The following is a 13,313-nucleotide window of genomic DNA, read 5'->3' on the forward strand; positions in this document are numbered from 1 at the left end:
GCCAGGATAGTAGCACCAAGTAAGTCTTTTTTTGACTATCAGTTTGCTGGGTGGGTCAGAATTTGTTGTCCATTGTCCTTGAGAAAGTGGTAGTGAGCCAGCACTTTGAACTATTGCATGTTCTGTGAACATTCAGAAGGCTGTTAGGAAGTGAGCTGCAGGTGGTGGATCACGGACTGTGAAGGAACGGTGTAGTTTCAGGTCTGGTGGTGCAAGGCTTGGAGGGGAACTTGCTAGGGTTCTCAGTCATCTGCTCACTTTCTCTTTCCAGATGTTTAGGTTGTTGCTGTATAGTTAATGAGTTGCTGCATATATGATTATATATGGTAAATACTGCTGCCAGTCTGCATTGCTGGTGGAGAGAACGAATGTTGAATGCTATAGTTCTGATGATTATTCATTGTATTGCCTTCACCAAGCTAGTGAGCATAGAAAATAGGAATCCGTGTAGGCCATTCAGTTCATAAAGCCTGTTCTGCTATTCAGTACGATCATGGCTGATAATCTGTCTCAATGTCATACTCTCGCTCTTCTACTTCAGAAGACACTTTTGTGATGTTGACCATATTCAGATTTATTGAAATTACACTCAGTGAAATTGGAGAGTATTTATTTATATGCCTGATTTGTGCTTTGTAGATGACTGACAGTCTTTAGGGGGACAGAAAGTGAATTACTTGCTGCTACATTCCAATGCACTGACTTAATCTTGCTAATATAGGCTGAAGCCATCCTCACTGGAACGTCGGAGGCTGAGAGGTCATCTTGTAGAGGTTCATAAAATCATGAGGGGCATGGATAAGGTAAATATACAAGGTCTTTCCCCTGGCATGAGGGAGTCTAGAACTAAAGGGCATAGATTTAGGGTGAGAGGGGAAAGATTTAAAAGGGACCTAAAGGGCAACCTTTTCACACAGAGGGTGGTGAGTGTATGGAATGAGCTGCCAGAGGACATGGCAGAGGCTGGTACAATTACAACATTTAAAAGGCATCTGGATGTGTATATGAGTAGGAAGGTTTGGAGGAGTATTTGCCAAGTGCTGGCAAATAGGGCTAAGTTAATGACAACCACCAGGGTGTTAGGAGAATTTTTAAGAATATTAAAACATCTCAATAATATCTGAAAGACTGGCAAAGATGTCTAAGAATAAGGAATGTTTTGCACTTGGGTCACACAAGTGGGGCAATCCTAGGGCAACAAGCAAACCTGCAGAAAAGCAACAGGGAAGCCGTGTTATAGGAAAATCGTGTGTTAGAGACAGTGCTTAAAGTGTTGGCCATGTAATCTTGCTTTAGAAACAGTCCCCAATTTGTCAATTACAAATTTGTGTTCATGAAAGGTGCATTATAGTAGAGGCTTTCAAGATGATTGGTGACCAAATAGGTGGCAATATACATTTGAGCTGAAAAATGTGTTGTTGGAAAAGCATAGCAGGTCAGGCAGCATCCAAGGAACAGGAGAATTGAAGTTTCGGGCATAAGCCCTTCTTCAGCTCTGTTGCTGCTCTTTTCCAACAACACATTTTTCAGCTCTGATCTCCAGCATCTGCAGTCCTCACTTTCTCCTAGGTAATATACATTTACTGAGTACCAAAGGTCATGAATCTAAAATCATTGGAAAATTATCCAAAGAAGAGGTGAGGAGGTGTATTTTTCTCTCAGCATTGTCAAGATCTGAAATACTGAACTATTTAGCTGAAACGGTTAAGTTAAATGATTTGTGGACAATTTTAATTGGGAATTGCACAAGAACTTGAAGGTAAGGGATTCACAGTGCTTTACGGAAAATGGGAATGTGGGATTCAGCATCATTAAGCCTCCCCCCACCTTGTCTCAGTCGATTCCCTCGAACTCAGCACCGCCCTCCTAACCTGCAATTTTCTTCCTGACCTCTCCGCCCCCACCCCACTCCGGCCTATCACCCTCACCTTGACCTCCTTCCACCTATCACATCTCCATCGCCCCTCCCCCAAGTCCCTCCTCTCTACCTTTTATCTTAGCCTGCTGGACACATTTTCCTCATTCCTGATGAACGGCTTTTGCCCGAAACGTCAAATTTCCTGTTCCTTGGATGCTGCCTGACCTGCTGCGCTTTAACCAGCAACACATTTTCAGCATCATTACTCTTACAGAGGTCCAGAATAAGCATGATTGTCTGACTGGCTTCCTCTATGTTGTAAATTTCCATGATTTCATAAATAAAACAGATCATTTGCAAAATTTGTAGCTTCCCTGTTGCTTTTCTGCAGGTTTGCTTGTTGCCCCAGGATTGCCCCACTTGTGTGACCCAAGTGCAAAACATTCCTTATTCTTAGACATCCTCACCAGTCTTCTAGATATTATTGAGATGTTTTAATAATCTTAAAAATTCTCCTAACATCCTGGAGGTTGCCGTTGACTAGAAATTGACCTGAACTAGCTGGCTACAAGAGTAGTTTCGAGGAGGAATAATTCACCTCCTGACTCCCCAAAGACCATCCACTATCTGCTAGGTACATGTCGAGAGTATAATGGAATATTGCCTGAATGAGTGCAATATTACAGAAGCTTGAAACTATTCAGGGCAAAGCAGCCCACTTAATTGGCCCCAGATTCACAAACATTCTCTCATTCCACCACCGATGCTCGGCAGCAGCATGTACCCATCTACAAGATGCATTGCAGAAATTCACCAAATCTCCTTTGACAGCACCACCCAATGGTACACTGTCTAACAGGACAATGTCACCACATGGGAACACCACAATCAGCCAGTTCCCTTCCATATCACACTCAATCCTGATTTGGAAGTATATCGCCATTCCCTCAATGTTACAGAGGCAAAATTCTAAAACTCCCTACCTGAGGCATTGTGAGTGTACTGATGTCAAATGAACTGACAGAAAAGGAACATATTTGAAGAAAATGCAAATATATGATTTATTAATCAGACAGTGCTGGTCCAGGATACCTTTAAGATTAAAATATAGGTGCAAATTGACTTGAAGGAAAAGTGTAGTGGAAGGGTAAATAGATATTGCAGAAAAGAAACTGCAAAGAGCTAAATCTTGGATTTAGACAGTACTTGTCAAGAATAATTGTAATACTTGACAAATTTAAGACCATTAACCGTAATGTGTACTGTAATGTAAGCTGTAATGTCACCTATATAATTTTGGAGGCATTGAAAGTTATATTGTGGTTCATTACGTTGGTATAGCGAAGCAAGGGTGTTATCGCAGACATTGAGGAAAGTCTTATAATGAGTTGTAAGTTATTGAGTTCTGGGTGACAGACAATTGTTGATTACAGGCAAAATTTAATTCTAATTAACTGAAATTAATCCATAAACATCTACATTACTAAAATTGCTTTGCCAGAAGCAATCCACAATGAACAATGAAACTTTGCCCAGTTTCACCATTTCCTGTTTTCATGGAAACACACTTTGTCAAACCACTATGGAGAAACATTATGAATAGTCAGTTCCTGCCTCACTATGGATACACACCAAAGGGATGTGTACATTTCCTGAAGTTGACATTTTCCACTCCCATCCTGCAGTAAAATCTTTTGTTCGATAACCAAAGTTATTTTTTGAAATATGTGCATGCTTATTATCTCAACATTTTATGATTACGAAGCAGTTTATGTTCTGTTCATCCAGGTGAGGATATGGGTTTGATTTTGCTCGATCTGTTTTGAAATTCATAACTTAATTGCATGAATCAAAGCGATTTGAATTTTTTTAATCAATGAAATATTACTCGCATGAAATACATATTTGGTGGTGTGGTAATAAAGCACTATCCGAGAGGCTTGATATTGGCCTTGAAAGTTATCCAACTTCTTAATGAATGGTTAAAAATGCAGGGCTGTAATAGGGTCTGTAAAGTTGACCCTGGCCCTTAACTTAGTGGGAATTTGATCACTGTTTTTGCTCGGCCTGTATTCAGAGGTTTGTGTGGGAAATCTTAGATTTTGTGTTTCTGCTTTAAAGAAGGAAGGGACAAATAATACTAATGAAAAATTTGCAGCAACAGGAAAAGAGTTTTTTAAAAAACTGGAAGGAATACTGTGCACTTCACATATGATGTGTTGCTATAAAACAAAATTTTAATAAATCATTTTAAAAATATCACTACATTTTTAGTATAACTTTTTAATGCTGCAGAATGAGCCATTCCGTCGAGCACAATTTTGTTTTTAACTACTACCTTTACTTTTTAAAATATTCCGAGTTCTAAAAATTGAAGATATTTTCAAAGTAATTTTCTAATTCTTTAATGCTAAAGAGTGAAAGTACAATTAACTGGATAGATTTGTAGAATGTTTTTATCTTCAAATAAACTATAATAATTGAAATCCTGTTCTGAAATCAGTGCAAAAGTTATTATTAGAACAGATTAAATTTTGTTCTTTGGGCTGTTTGTAAATTTGTCAAGTATTTGTGGGTTCAGCAGAGCTACAGCATGGCTGCTTGCCTGCAAAGAGTTCATGAATTGTCAGTAATATTAAAGAAAATGTTTACAATGGCTATTTATTTCTGTCAATCAAGCTATTGATTGGCACACAAACCTACGTTCTCAGACTAATGTGACCATTTACTCATTAAGTCAGTTTTTTTGGGAATCAAATTATTTTTGAGTTTTAATGGCATAATCCCCACTGTTGAGAATATAGGTCACATGTTGCATTGTTATTTTGCCATTCATAAGTCATCACAGTTCAGAAAATACGAAAATATTTAAGGCAGGAATATATTGGAAATATATTTAAAATCGATCATCAGATCACTAAATCTACAAAAACTTGTACTTTTGTTTTACAAAAGGACAGATCTCTGCATTTCTGAACAGAGATTCTATTCAGGTCTCCTTCCGGAAGCCAGACTTCCATTTTGACAGTTCTTTTGTCGTGCAGAGCTATCAGATGAAGGGAAGCTGAGTGGCTCCTTTTATACAGCAGTCAGCTGCTGTATTTTGACATGCAGAAGTCCTGAAATCCAATTTCACAACTCTTGCCAAAGTGCAAGTAGAGAGGCAAAGTAGGACGTTAGGGTGTCAGATGCATAGTGTGCCAGGTAAGTGATGATGTTGGGGTAGACATCAGATGATTATGCTGCAAGGTAAGTAGTTAGGGTGCAAGGGGTAGATGAATAGGAGATAGGGTGCCAGATAATAGGGTACCAACTGGAAGCAGGCTGGGAGATAGTTAGTTAGTTGGATTTGAACCAGTGGAGAGGAAAGTAAAGGATAGGAATGGGACAGATCATCAAAATAATTTGAATTTTTTGATTAAATTGAGACTTTCAGAAGATTCCAAGTATAGAGGATTTGCCCAGCCGAATCTTCAATTTCCAGGGCAGTTATTTTGGAGTATACGGTGCTGGGGATTCCACAGGGTTGCCATGTGCAAAACTGATTTACACTGAAATGGCAGCCGTCTGGCCATTGGAAACTTCAACCCAATATCTTTTTCAGTAAATTCAAAAGCAATGCACTGGTGAAATCCATTGTTATCACCTTGAAGTTATACCTGTTTTGCTACTTCGGAATAAAATTTATCCTTATAGTTTAGAATAATGTTCTGACATTCTTTAGTATAGATTTTTTTTGGAAAAATCTTGCATGAATAGCTGAATAGGTCAAAAGTATTGGAAAACAGTTATGATTCTCCAGTTGTTCAGCATTCTAAACTGGGAAGAGTTCCATGATTTTTGTTTAGTCTTGTGTCATTAATAAATTTCAAGTAAGCCAATTCATTGACCTTAGAATTCTATGTTGGGGGGTGGGGGGTGGGAAAGAATTAGAAGAACAGCCTAAAGTTTCTTAACTCATGCTATCCATTGAACTCTGCTGCAAGTTTGCTTGTGTGGAGTACTGAAGCATAAAGTCTTTCTACTGGTGGGAGGATCTGTAGTAAAATGACATAGATTAGCAAACAAACTGCAGGGAAGAGAAGTTATTTAAGACCTAGAATGGCATTGCTTCAAAGGTGGTGAACACATTTCACAGTGGCAAGATGTTCCACGATGCTTTTCAGCAGAAAATTATTTTTGAGATATAATATTTATTGTAATGTAGGAGCTCGAACAGCAACAGGGGAGCTGGATGGTCTTCAATGCTGTATGATGGATCAGCACTTAATTGCAACAACTCCGTAGTGTAGACTTTGGTTGTTTGGCAAATGGGGGAATGTTAGACCCAGTGTCCTGATCATACTTATCCTTTCACAGAGAGATTCCGGTCATTATCAGATTGGTGTTTCATGCAATGTTCTAACAAGTTACTGTGATCTTTTTGTTTATTCTTTAATGAGATGTTGGCTTGCTAGACTATTTCAGAAAGTATTAAAGAGTCAGTAAATCACTGTGGGCCTGAAGTCACATTTAGGCCAAGCCAGGAAAGGATGGCAGATTTCCTTCCCTAAAGCACATTAGTGAACCAGATGAGATTTTACAACAATTGACCACAGTTTCCTGGCCACTGTTAGATTAGCGTCCATAAATTGTGTAATGACTACACTTAAACATTTAATTGGCTGGCAATTACTTTGCTGTATCGAGGGCTGAAGGGCCTGTACTGCGCTGTTATGTTCTATCCCCTGTGGTTGTAAAAGGTGCAATATAAAGAAACTGGCACCAGAACAAGAAAAATAATTCCTTGAGTGTATGCATTTAGTAATGTTGGGTGGTTCAGAGATGTTTGAGAGGAGTTTTCAATTGAGAATTACTGCGTAAATTGATTCAATCTGAAAAGAGTAAAATGAGTAAAATAAGGGATTTGAAAAGTTTTCAAATGTAAAGTGCACATTATTTTCATGAAATAAAATTGAAACTAAATTAGGTCAACTGCTGGTAATATATTCTGTCTTTTTACATGTTGAAACAATAGGCTATAAAGGACAAGAACTCAAGAAAATGTACGGATTTTACAACATCAACAAATGCTGTGTACCAGTTGTCAAGCTGCTGGTTGGCATTCTTCTTCTGATGCCTCAAGGCCTTTCACTGGTTTGCCCTTCTGTTTGTCAGCGTTGTTCAAGGACTCTAGTTCAGTGCTGCAACTTGGGTTTCACATCAGTTCCTCGGAACTTTGCAAAGACCACTTCAGTTATTTACCTTAGCAGGAATAACATTTCTAATGTAATGCCTGAGGATTTAGAAGGATTTAACAGACTGTCATCGCTTTTCCTTGATAACAGCGGTCTCAAGGATATACATCCTCAAGCTTTTATTAGTCTCATAAATTTGTATTACTTGTATTTGAATAATAACCAGATACAGTATATCAAGCAAGGGATGTTTGGAAGCCTTTCAAAACTTCGATACTTATACCTACAACACAATCACATTCTTTCTATTCCAAGAAGAATATTTTCTGATTTGACTGCCCTTCGATACTTACAACTTGAAGGGAACTCTCTTCGTGTGCTCAGCAATGGAATGTTCATTGGTTTAGTGAGTCTTCATACACTGCATCTTGCTAACAACAGAATTTCCAGGCTATCTAATTCCTCATTTAATCAGCTTGCACGACTGGAGTTTCTCAATCTACAGAGCAACTACTTAACATGGATCCCGTCAAATACTTTCATTCAGCTTAAGATCCTTAAAAGCCTTATCTTATCCAATAATCCAATAAAGTTGATCCATGCTAATTCATTTAATGGATTAGGAAGTCTCAAATATCTTTACCTTGGTAATTCCAAAATAAAATCCATAGCAAAAGATGGCTTTACTGCAATGAAGAGCTTAATACATTTAACACTAAGTAACAACAGCATAATTCGCATTAATTCTGATGCTTTTAAAATATTGTATCTTGGGTATTTGAGGCTTGACCATAATAATATATCATTTACTGAGTCTGATGCATTTGAAGGAATGGCAACAACTTTGAAAATTCTGCACTTGGCCAATAATCGTCTTGCAAATTTGCTTCCTGAGGTCCTGAGACCACTGGTCTCGCTAAATCACTTAGTAATAAATGGCAATCCCTGGGAGTGCAACTGTAACTTGCTCAGTTTGCATAGATGGCTCTTGTCATCCTCTTTGAGGTTATATATACGTTATCACAGTCCATCCCAGCTGCGTGGTAAATCCTTGCACTATGTCAGTGTAAATGAAGTTAGTGGATGTAATAACAGTTTAGTATCTTTGGGATTAGATACTGAAAAGAGATCTCCAACTACTAGCAAACTGTTAACCTCAATAAAAACAGATACCTCAAATGTTCATTTCAAGTCGGAGCACAATTCTGTAACAGTGCAAGATTTTAGAGATGTAGTATTTGCCACAGAAGGCACAGAGCAGTACACAAGCATGCTACCAGGGCAACTATCAATGGCAAATGAATCTGTAAATTTAACTACATTTGCAGCTTCTGATATGGCATCAATTTCAATCAAACCTTTGTTCATCTGTGAACAAAATTTAGAAAAGTTGAACCAAGCCTTTGACATACTCTTGGTCTTTTTCATCTTGGCCTGTGCAGCAGTTTTATTCCTGATATATAAAGTTCAACAGCTGCATAAGAAACTCAAGGATACTGAGGCAGAAGGAGACAATGTCCTAGAGTATTACGGTGTGTATCCATATGCAAGGTATTATGTGACAGACTCAGTCCAGGTTATACCTCCCGAATCTGTGACAAATCCAGATGTGGACCAGACCAATATCCTAAAGATAGCAGACCCTACTGAACAAGCTGAAGTTATTCTCTTTGAGCACTCAGTTTTATGATTATGTTCATATCTACAATGTACGCTGAATAGAAAGTTATCATTTATAGGCAACAGATTTTGATTTTGATCAGTTCATTAGAGTTTAAACTGTGTATGGATAATTTGTCATCATACAAGAAACCCCTGTGCAGAACAATCTATTAGTAAAATACGTATTTTTATGCAAGTCTACAGCAAAACATCACCAAGTTTTTTTTTTCTGAAGCATCGAAACACCCTGGGGTCCAACTGGACTATGTGGACCAGGTATCCTAACTTAATCTAGTCCCATTTGCCAGCATTTGGCCCATATCCCTCTAAACTCTTCCTATTCATGTACCCATCCAGAAGTATTTGTATCAGCCTCCACCACTTCCTCTGGCATCACTCTCTCTGTGAAAAAGTTGTTTCTTACATCCCTTTTAAATCTTTCCCCTCTCACCTTAAACCTGTGCCCTGCAGTTTTGGACTCCTGTGCCCTGGGAAAAAGGCTTTAACTATTCACCCTATCCATGCCCTTCATGACTTTATAAATCTCTTCTAGGTCACCCCTCAGCCTTTGCGCTCCAGGAAAATAGCCCTGGCCTCTCCTTATAAAACCCTCCAACCCTGATAATATTCTTGTAAGTCTTTTCTGAACCCTTTCAAGTTTCACAACAGCATTCATATAGCAGGGAGATCAGAATTGAACACAGTATTCTAAAAATGGTGGTGGTGCACTATCCTGGATGCCAGCCTATGAGTTCTCTTACTCAGTTCAGGCCTAGTGGGACTCTTTTGCTGTCATGAGTCTGCATACCAGCAGCAACTACAATGGCTTGTTGGCCCGGATTCTAAAGAAAACGTTAACTGTTTGGCCGACGATTGGCTTTGTTTTGGGTTTTTGCTGTGGGCTGACCTATCCCTCTGTTCAGGATATGTCTGAGTGAGGCTATGCAATTGCCCTTATTCAAGTGGTGCGCACCAAGCTGGGGAAGGTGTCCACTTCTAATTGCATGCCTTGTTCAGGAAGTTATGAAAAATAACCTGCATTTTTAAAAATCTCAGCACATGGTTTTCTTTTAACAACTGCAATAGAGTATAGGTAATATGCATTTATAATTTAGGGAATGTGAAGTATTCAATTGGTGACATTCCAAAAGTTTAGTGGATTTGTTCCTTACATTACAAATAATGACCATGTATTGTTCATAAGCAATAAATATCCTAAGAAGAAATGTTTTGTGCTGAATCCTTGGGTTCTTATTCATGTTATGATAGTGCACTTATGCAAGTGTATCAATACCATGTTTTAGTCTGTCATGTTAGTAGTAGAAAGAGCTACATCTTAAGAGGTACCCTTTGAGATTTTACTGGACATGTATTACAAATTGGTCATTTTAAATTATAAAAATACCAGAAGAATAATTGAGTTAGGATGCCAAACATCTGAGATTCCAGTGTATATAGCACAGTCATATCAAATACAATGGTGCTATTATAACCATGTCATTATGGTTCCTTGGAAGTCTGTGATTAATACATCAAAATATAAAGCAGAATATCTGAAGAAAATAATTGAAGTGAATCGATGTTCCACATTTATGATTCATTTTATATTATAACTAAAAAGACTTTCTTCTAATCTAGCCTGTATTCTGGCACTGCTTTTTGACTTCAGAAAAGGCAGCAGCTGATGCTATCAATTTATTGTCATAAATATGAATTAAGCAGAGCACATTATGCAGATTGTTTCTGTCCCATGTATTGTTTATGCTTGTTCTACAACCATAAACCAGTCAAAGACGTTGTTCTCATCTTTCCTTTGAGTCATCTTTTCCAAACTTCATGAGCCTAAGATCACTACAATGGTACTTGTTTGATCAGTTAATCCTAACTTAGCCCACTCCACTAAATATCTATTGAACAAACACCAGAATTCAGGAGAAACTCAGCAGGTCTGGCAGCATCTGTGGAGAGATAAACAGTTAATATTTTGAGTCTGATGTGACGATTCCTCTGAACTGTAAAATATGAATTTGTCCTGTTATCAGCAGACTAGTGCAATCCATTTACGTCTCTTTTTTGTTCCTCCATTAACAAAGCTTTTGCCTTTTGCATTGACCTCTGCCTTTGTAAAAACTACAAAGAAATTTTCCAACACCTTTCAGTTCTGAACAGGAGTTAGGGCGGCACGGTGGCACAGTGGTTAGCACTGCTGCCTCACAGCGCCTGTAGACCCGGGTTCAATTCCCGACTCAGGCGACTGACTGTGTGGAGTTTGCACGTTCTCCCCGTGTCTGCGTGGGTTTCCTCCAGGTGCTCCGGTTTCCTCCCACAGTCACAAAGATGTGCGGGTTAGGTGAATTGGCCAAGCTAAATTGCCCGTAGTGTTAGGTAAGGGGTAAATGTAGGGGTATGGGTGGGTTGCGCTTCGGCGGGTCGGTGTGGACTTGTTGGGCCGAAGGGCCTGTTTCCACACTGTAAGTCTAATCAAACTTGAAACATTAACCGTTTCTCTCTCCAAAGTTGCTGCCAGACTACCTGATTTTCTCCAGCATTCTGTGTTTGTTTCAGATTTCCAGTGTCTGCAGTATTTTAGCCTTATTTAAATGTATATTTAATTTTTTTCATCTTTAATATTTTGTGTAAAATTTGTTAGGCAGGTGTTTAACTCCAGGAGTTAATTCAAACTCACTAATTAAAATCAGGGAATGCCCATATAGAACAGAGATAAGGCAGACTTTATTTTCTCACAGAGGGGATTGAGAGTTTTTGTGAGTTTCCTCCTGAAAAGTGATGAAAGCCAAGTCCTTGAATATTTTAAGACAGATTAGATAGATTCTTGTTAGGCAAGGTTATCATGGGTAAGCAAGACTATTGTTTGAAATTCCAATCAGATCAATTGGAATATTGATTGGTGGAGCACACACGAGGTGCTGAATGGCCTACTCCAGTGACTGGATCATACGTCAATTTGCTTTTCCAGTTGATTACAATATTGTCCTGGATTTTTAGAATTACTGAGGGTAATGTTTCCTGATAATGTATCTGTCATGTACTCTTCAAACAATGGTTTAAATTCAAACAAGGTTCATCTCTGTTGTTATCCATATAAAGATGAGTAGATCTTTTTGAATACTATTGTATAGCACTTCTAAAATTGTTTTCCAGTTAGCTTATGTTTCATAACGTATTGCATGTTAATAATGCACAACTTCTATGCATTGATTAGCATTATACTGAGAAGTGATTTTATTTTATCTTTCTGGCAAGCTCTTTATTTAGTTTTTGACATGATGTGGATATTATCTTCATTATGAGGAGGGAGTTAACATTTATGAAGTTCAAACTGGTTAGTTTTGGATTTGATGGCCAAATTTGGTTGCTATTGCCTTTTAAAAAGAGTTATTTTCAAAATGTCTGCATTCCTCTTTTCTTTCACTGAATGCACATTGTTATTTAAAAATATATTTAAAAGGCTCCTGATGTCAACATCCAGGAGGGAAAGGCTGCAAGTGGATTTGTTGTGAATGTGTGTGCTGAAAGAGATTTATCATATGCCAGATGATTTTGATCAATCTGTTGGCTCTGTCAGTGTGGTTCACTACAGTGATGTCACCCTCAGGACTATGTTTGAACTAGTCGTCTGCAGAAAGGCAAAGTTATTGATTCAAACCATGTTATGGGTTTTTTTTTGCAGGCAAAGTTGTTGATTTGTCAACTGGTGTTTTTAAACAGTCTTGCTGAATTTTATGTTTGCAGTGAAAAAAATTATGTTTTTAGAAGTAAAATTAATAGAATCTTATTTTAATGGGCTTTTCACATTATATTTACATCAAGTCCTTTTCTTGTCTAATCCATAAGAAGTGGATCTGGACTCTGTCTAAATTGTAATCCAAATCCTTATCTCTCATGGTGATGACATACTGGAATATTGTGTGTTGCTTTACTCTCCTTATGTGAGGAAGGATGTTGCTGCTATAAGAGAGTGCAGCAAACGTTTACCAGTCTGATTCCGAAATGGTGGGACTGAAATGAAGATGGGTTGAATCAATTACATATTAACATCAAAGACAGGAGCAGGGTAGGCTGTTCGACCCCTCAAGCCTAACCTACCGTTCAATATGATCATGGCTGATCATCAAGTTCAATACTCGAATGCCGCCCTCCACCTATATCCCTGGATCACTTTAGTCACGAGCTGTATTTACCTTAGTGTTTTGACCTCAACTGCTTTCTATGGTAGTGAATTCCACAGGCTCACCACGCTAGATGAAGGAAGTTCTTCTCATCTCAGTCCTAAAAGCTTTATCCCTTATCCTTAAACTATGATTCAGATTGCATTCACTGGACCTCAGAAGACTAAGGGAAGATTCTCTCAGAAATCTATAAAATTCTAACAGGGCAGCACCTTGGCTCAGTGGTAAACACTGCTGCCTCACAGCACCAGGAACCCAGGTTCGATTCCAGCCTCAGGCAACTGTGGGGAGTTTGCACATTCTCCCCATGTGCTCCAGGTGCTCCATAGAACATAGACCTTACAGCGCAGTACAGACCCTTTGGTCCTCGATGTTGCTCCAACCTGTGGAACCAATCTGATGCCCATCCATCCTACACTACTCCAT

The 13,313-nt window shown here is 38.5% G+C and overlaps 2 protein-coding genes across 3 annotated transcripts in view; both read left to right on the forward strand.

The window, feature by feature from the left end:
- The window catches only part of ipo11 (importin 11), a 476,887-nt gene that overhangs the window by 349,530 nt on the left and 114,044 nt on the right, over positions 1–13,313 (forward strand). The gene's annotated exons all lie outside the window — the stretch shown is intronic.
- On the forward strand, positions 737–9,923 carry LOC132815051 (leucine-rich repeat-containing protein 70-like). 2 transcript variants are annotated; one of them, XM_060823740.1, is made up of 2 exons: positions 737–803; positions 6,876–9,923. In XM_060823740.1, the coding sequence occupies exon 2, from the start codon at positions 6,902–6,904 to the stop codon at positions 8,723–8,725; it is 1,824 nt and encodes a 607-aa protein (XP_060679723.1). In that variant the 5' UTR covers positions 737–803; positions 6,876–6,901; the 3' UTR covers positions 8,726–9,923. The 2 variants fall into 2 exon arrangements, with proteins under 2 accessions (XP_060679723.1, XP_060679713.1); XM_060823730.1 differs by lacking the exon at positions 737–803 and adding an exon at positions 3,559–3,646.

Source organism: Hemiscyllium ocellatum, chromosome 1 (genome assembly GCF_020745735.1).
Source record: "Hemiscyllium ocellatum isolate sHemOce1 chromosome 1, sHemOce1.pat.X.cur, whole genome shotgun sequence".
Classification (NCBI taxonomy): Eukaryota; Metazoa; Chordata; class Chondrichthyes; order Orectolobiformes; family Hemiscylliidae; genus Hemiscyllium; species Hemiscyllium ocellatum.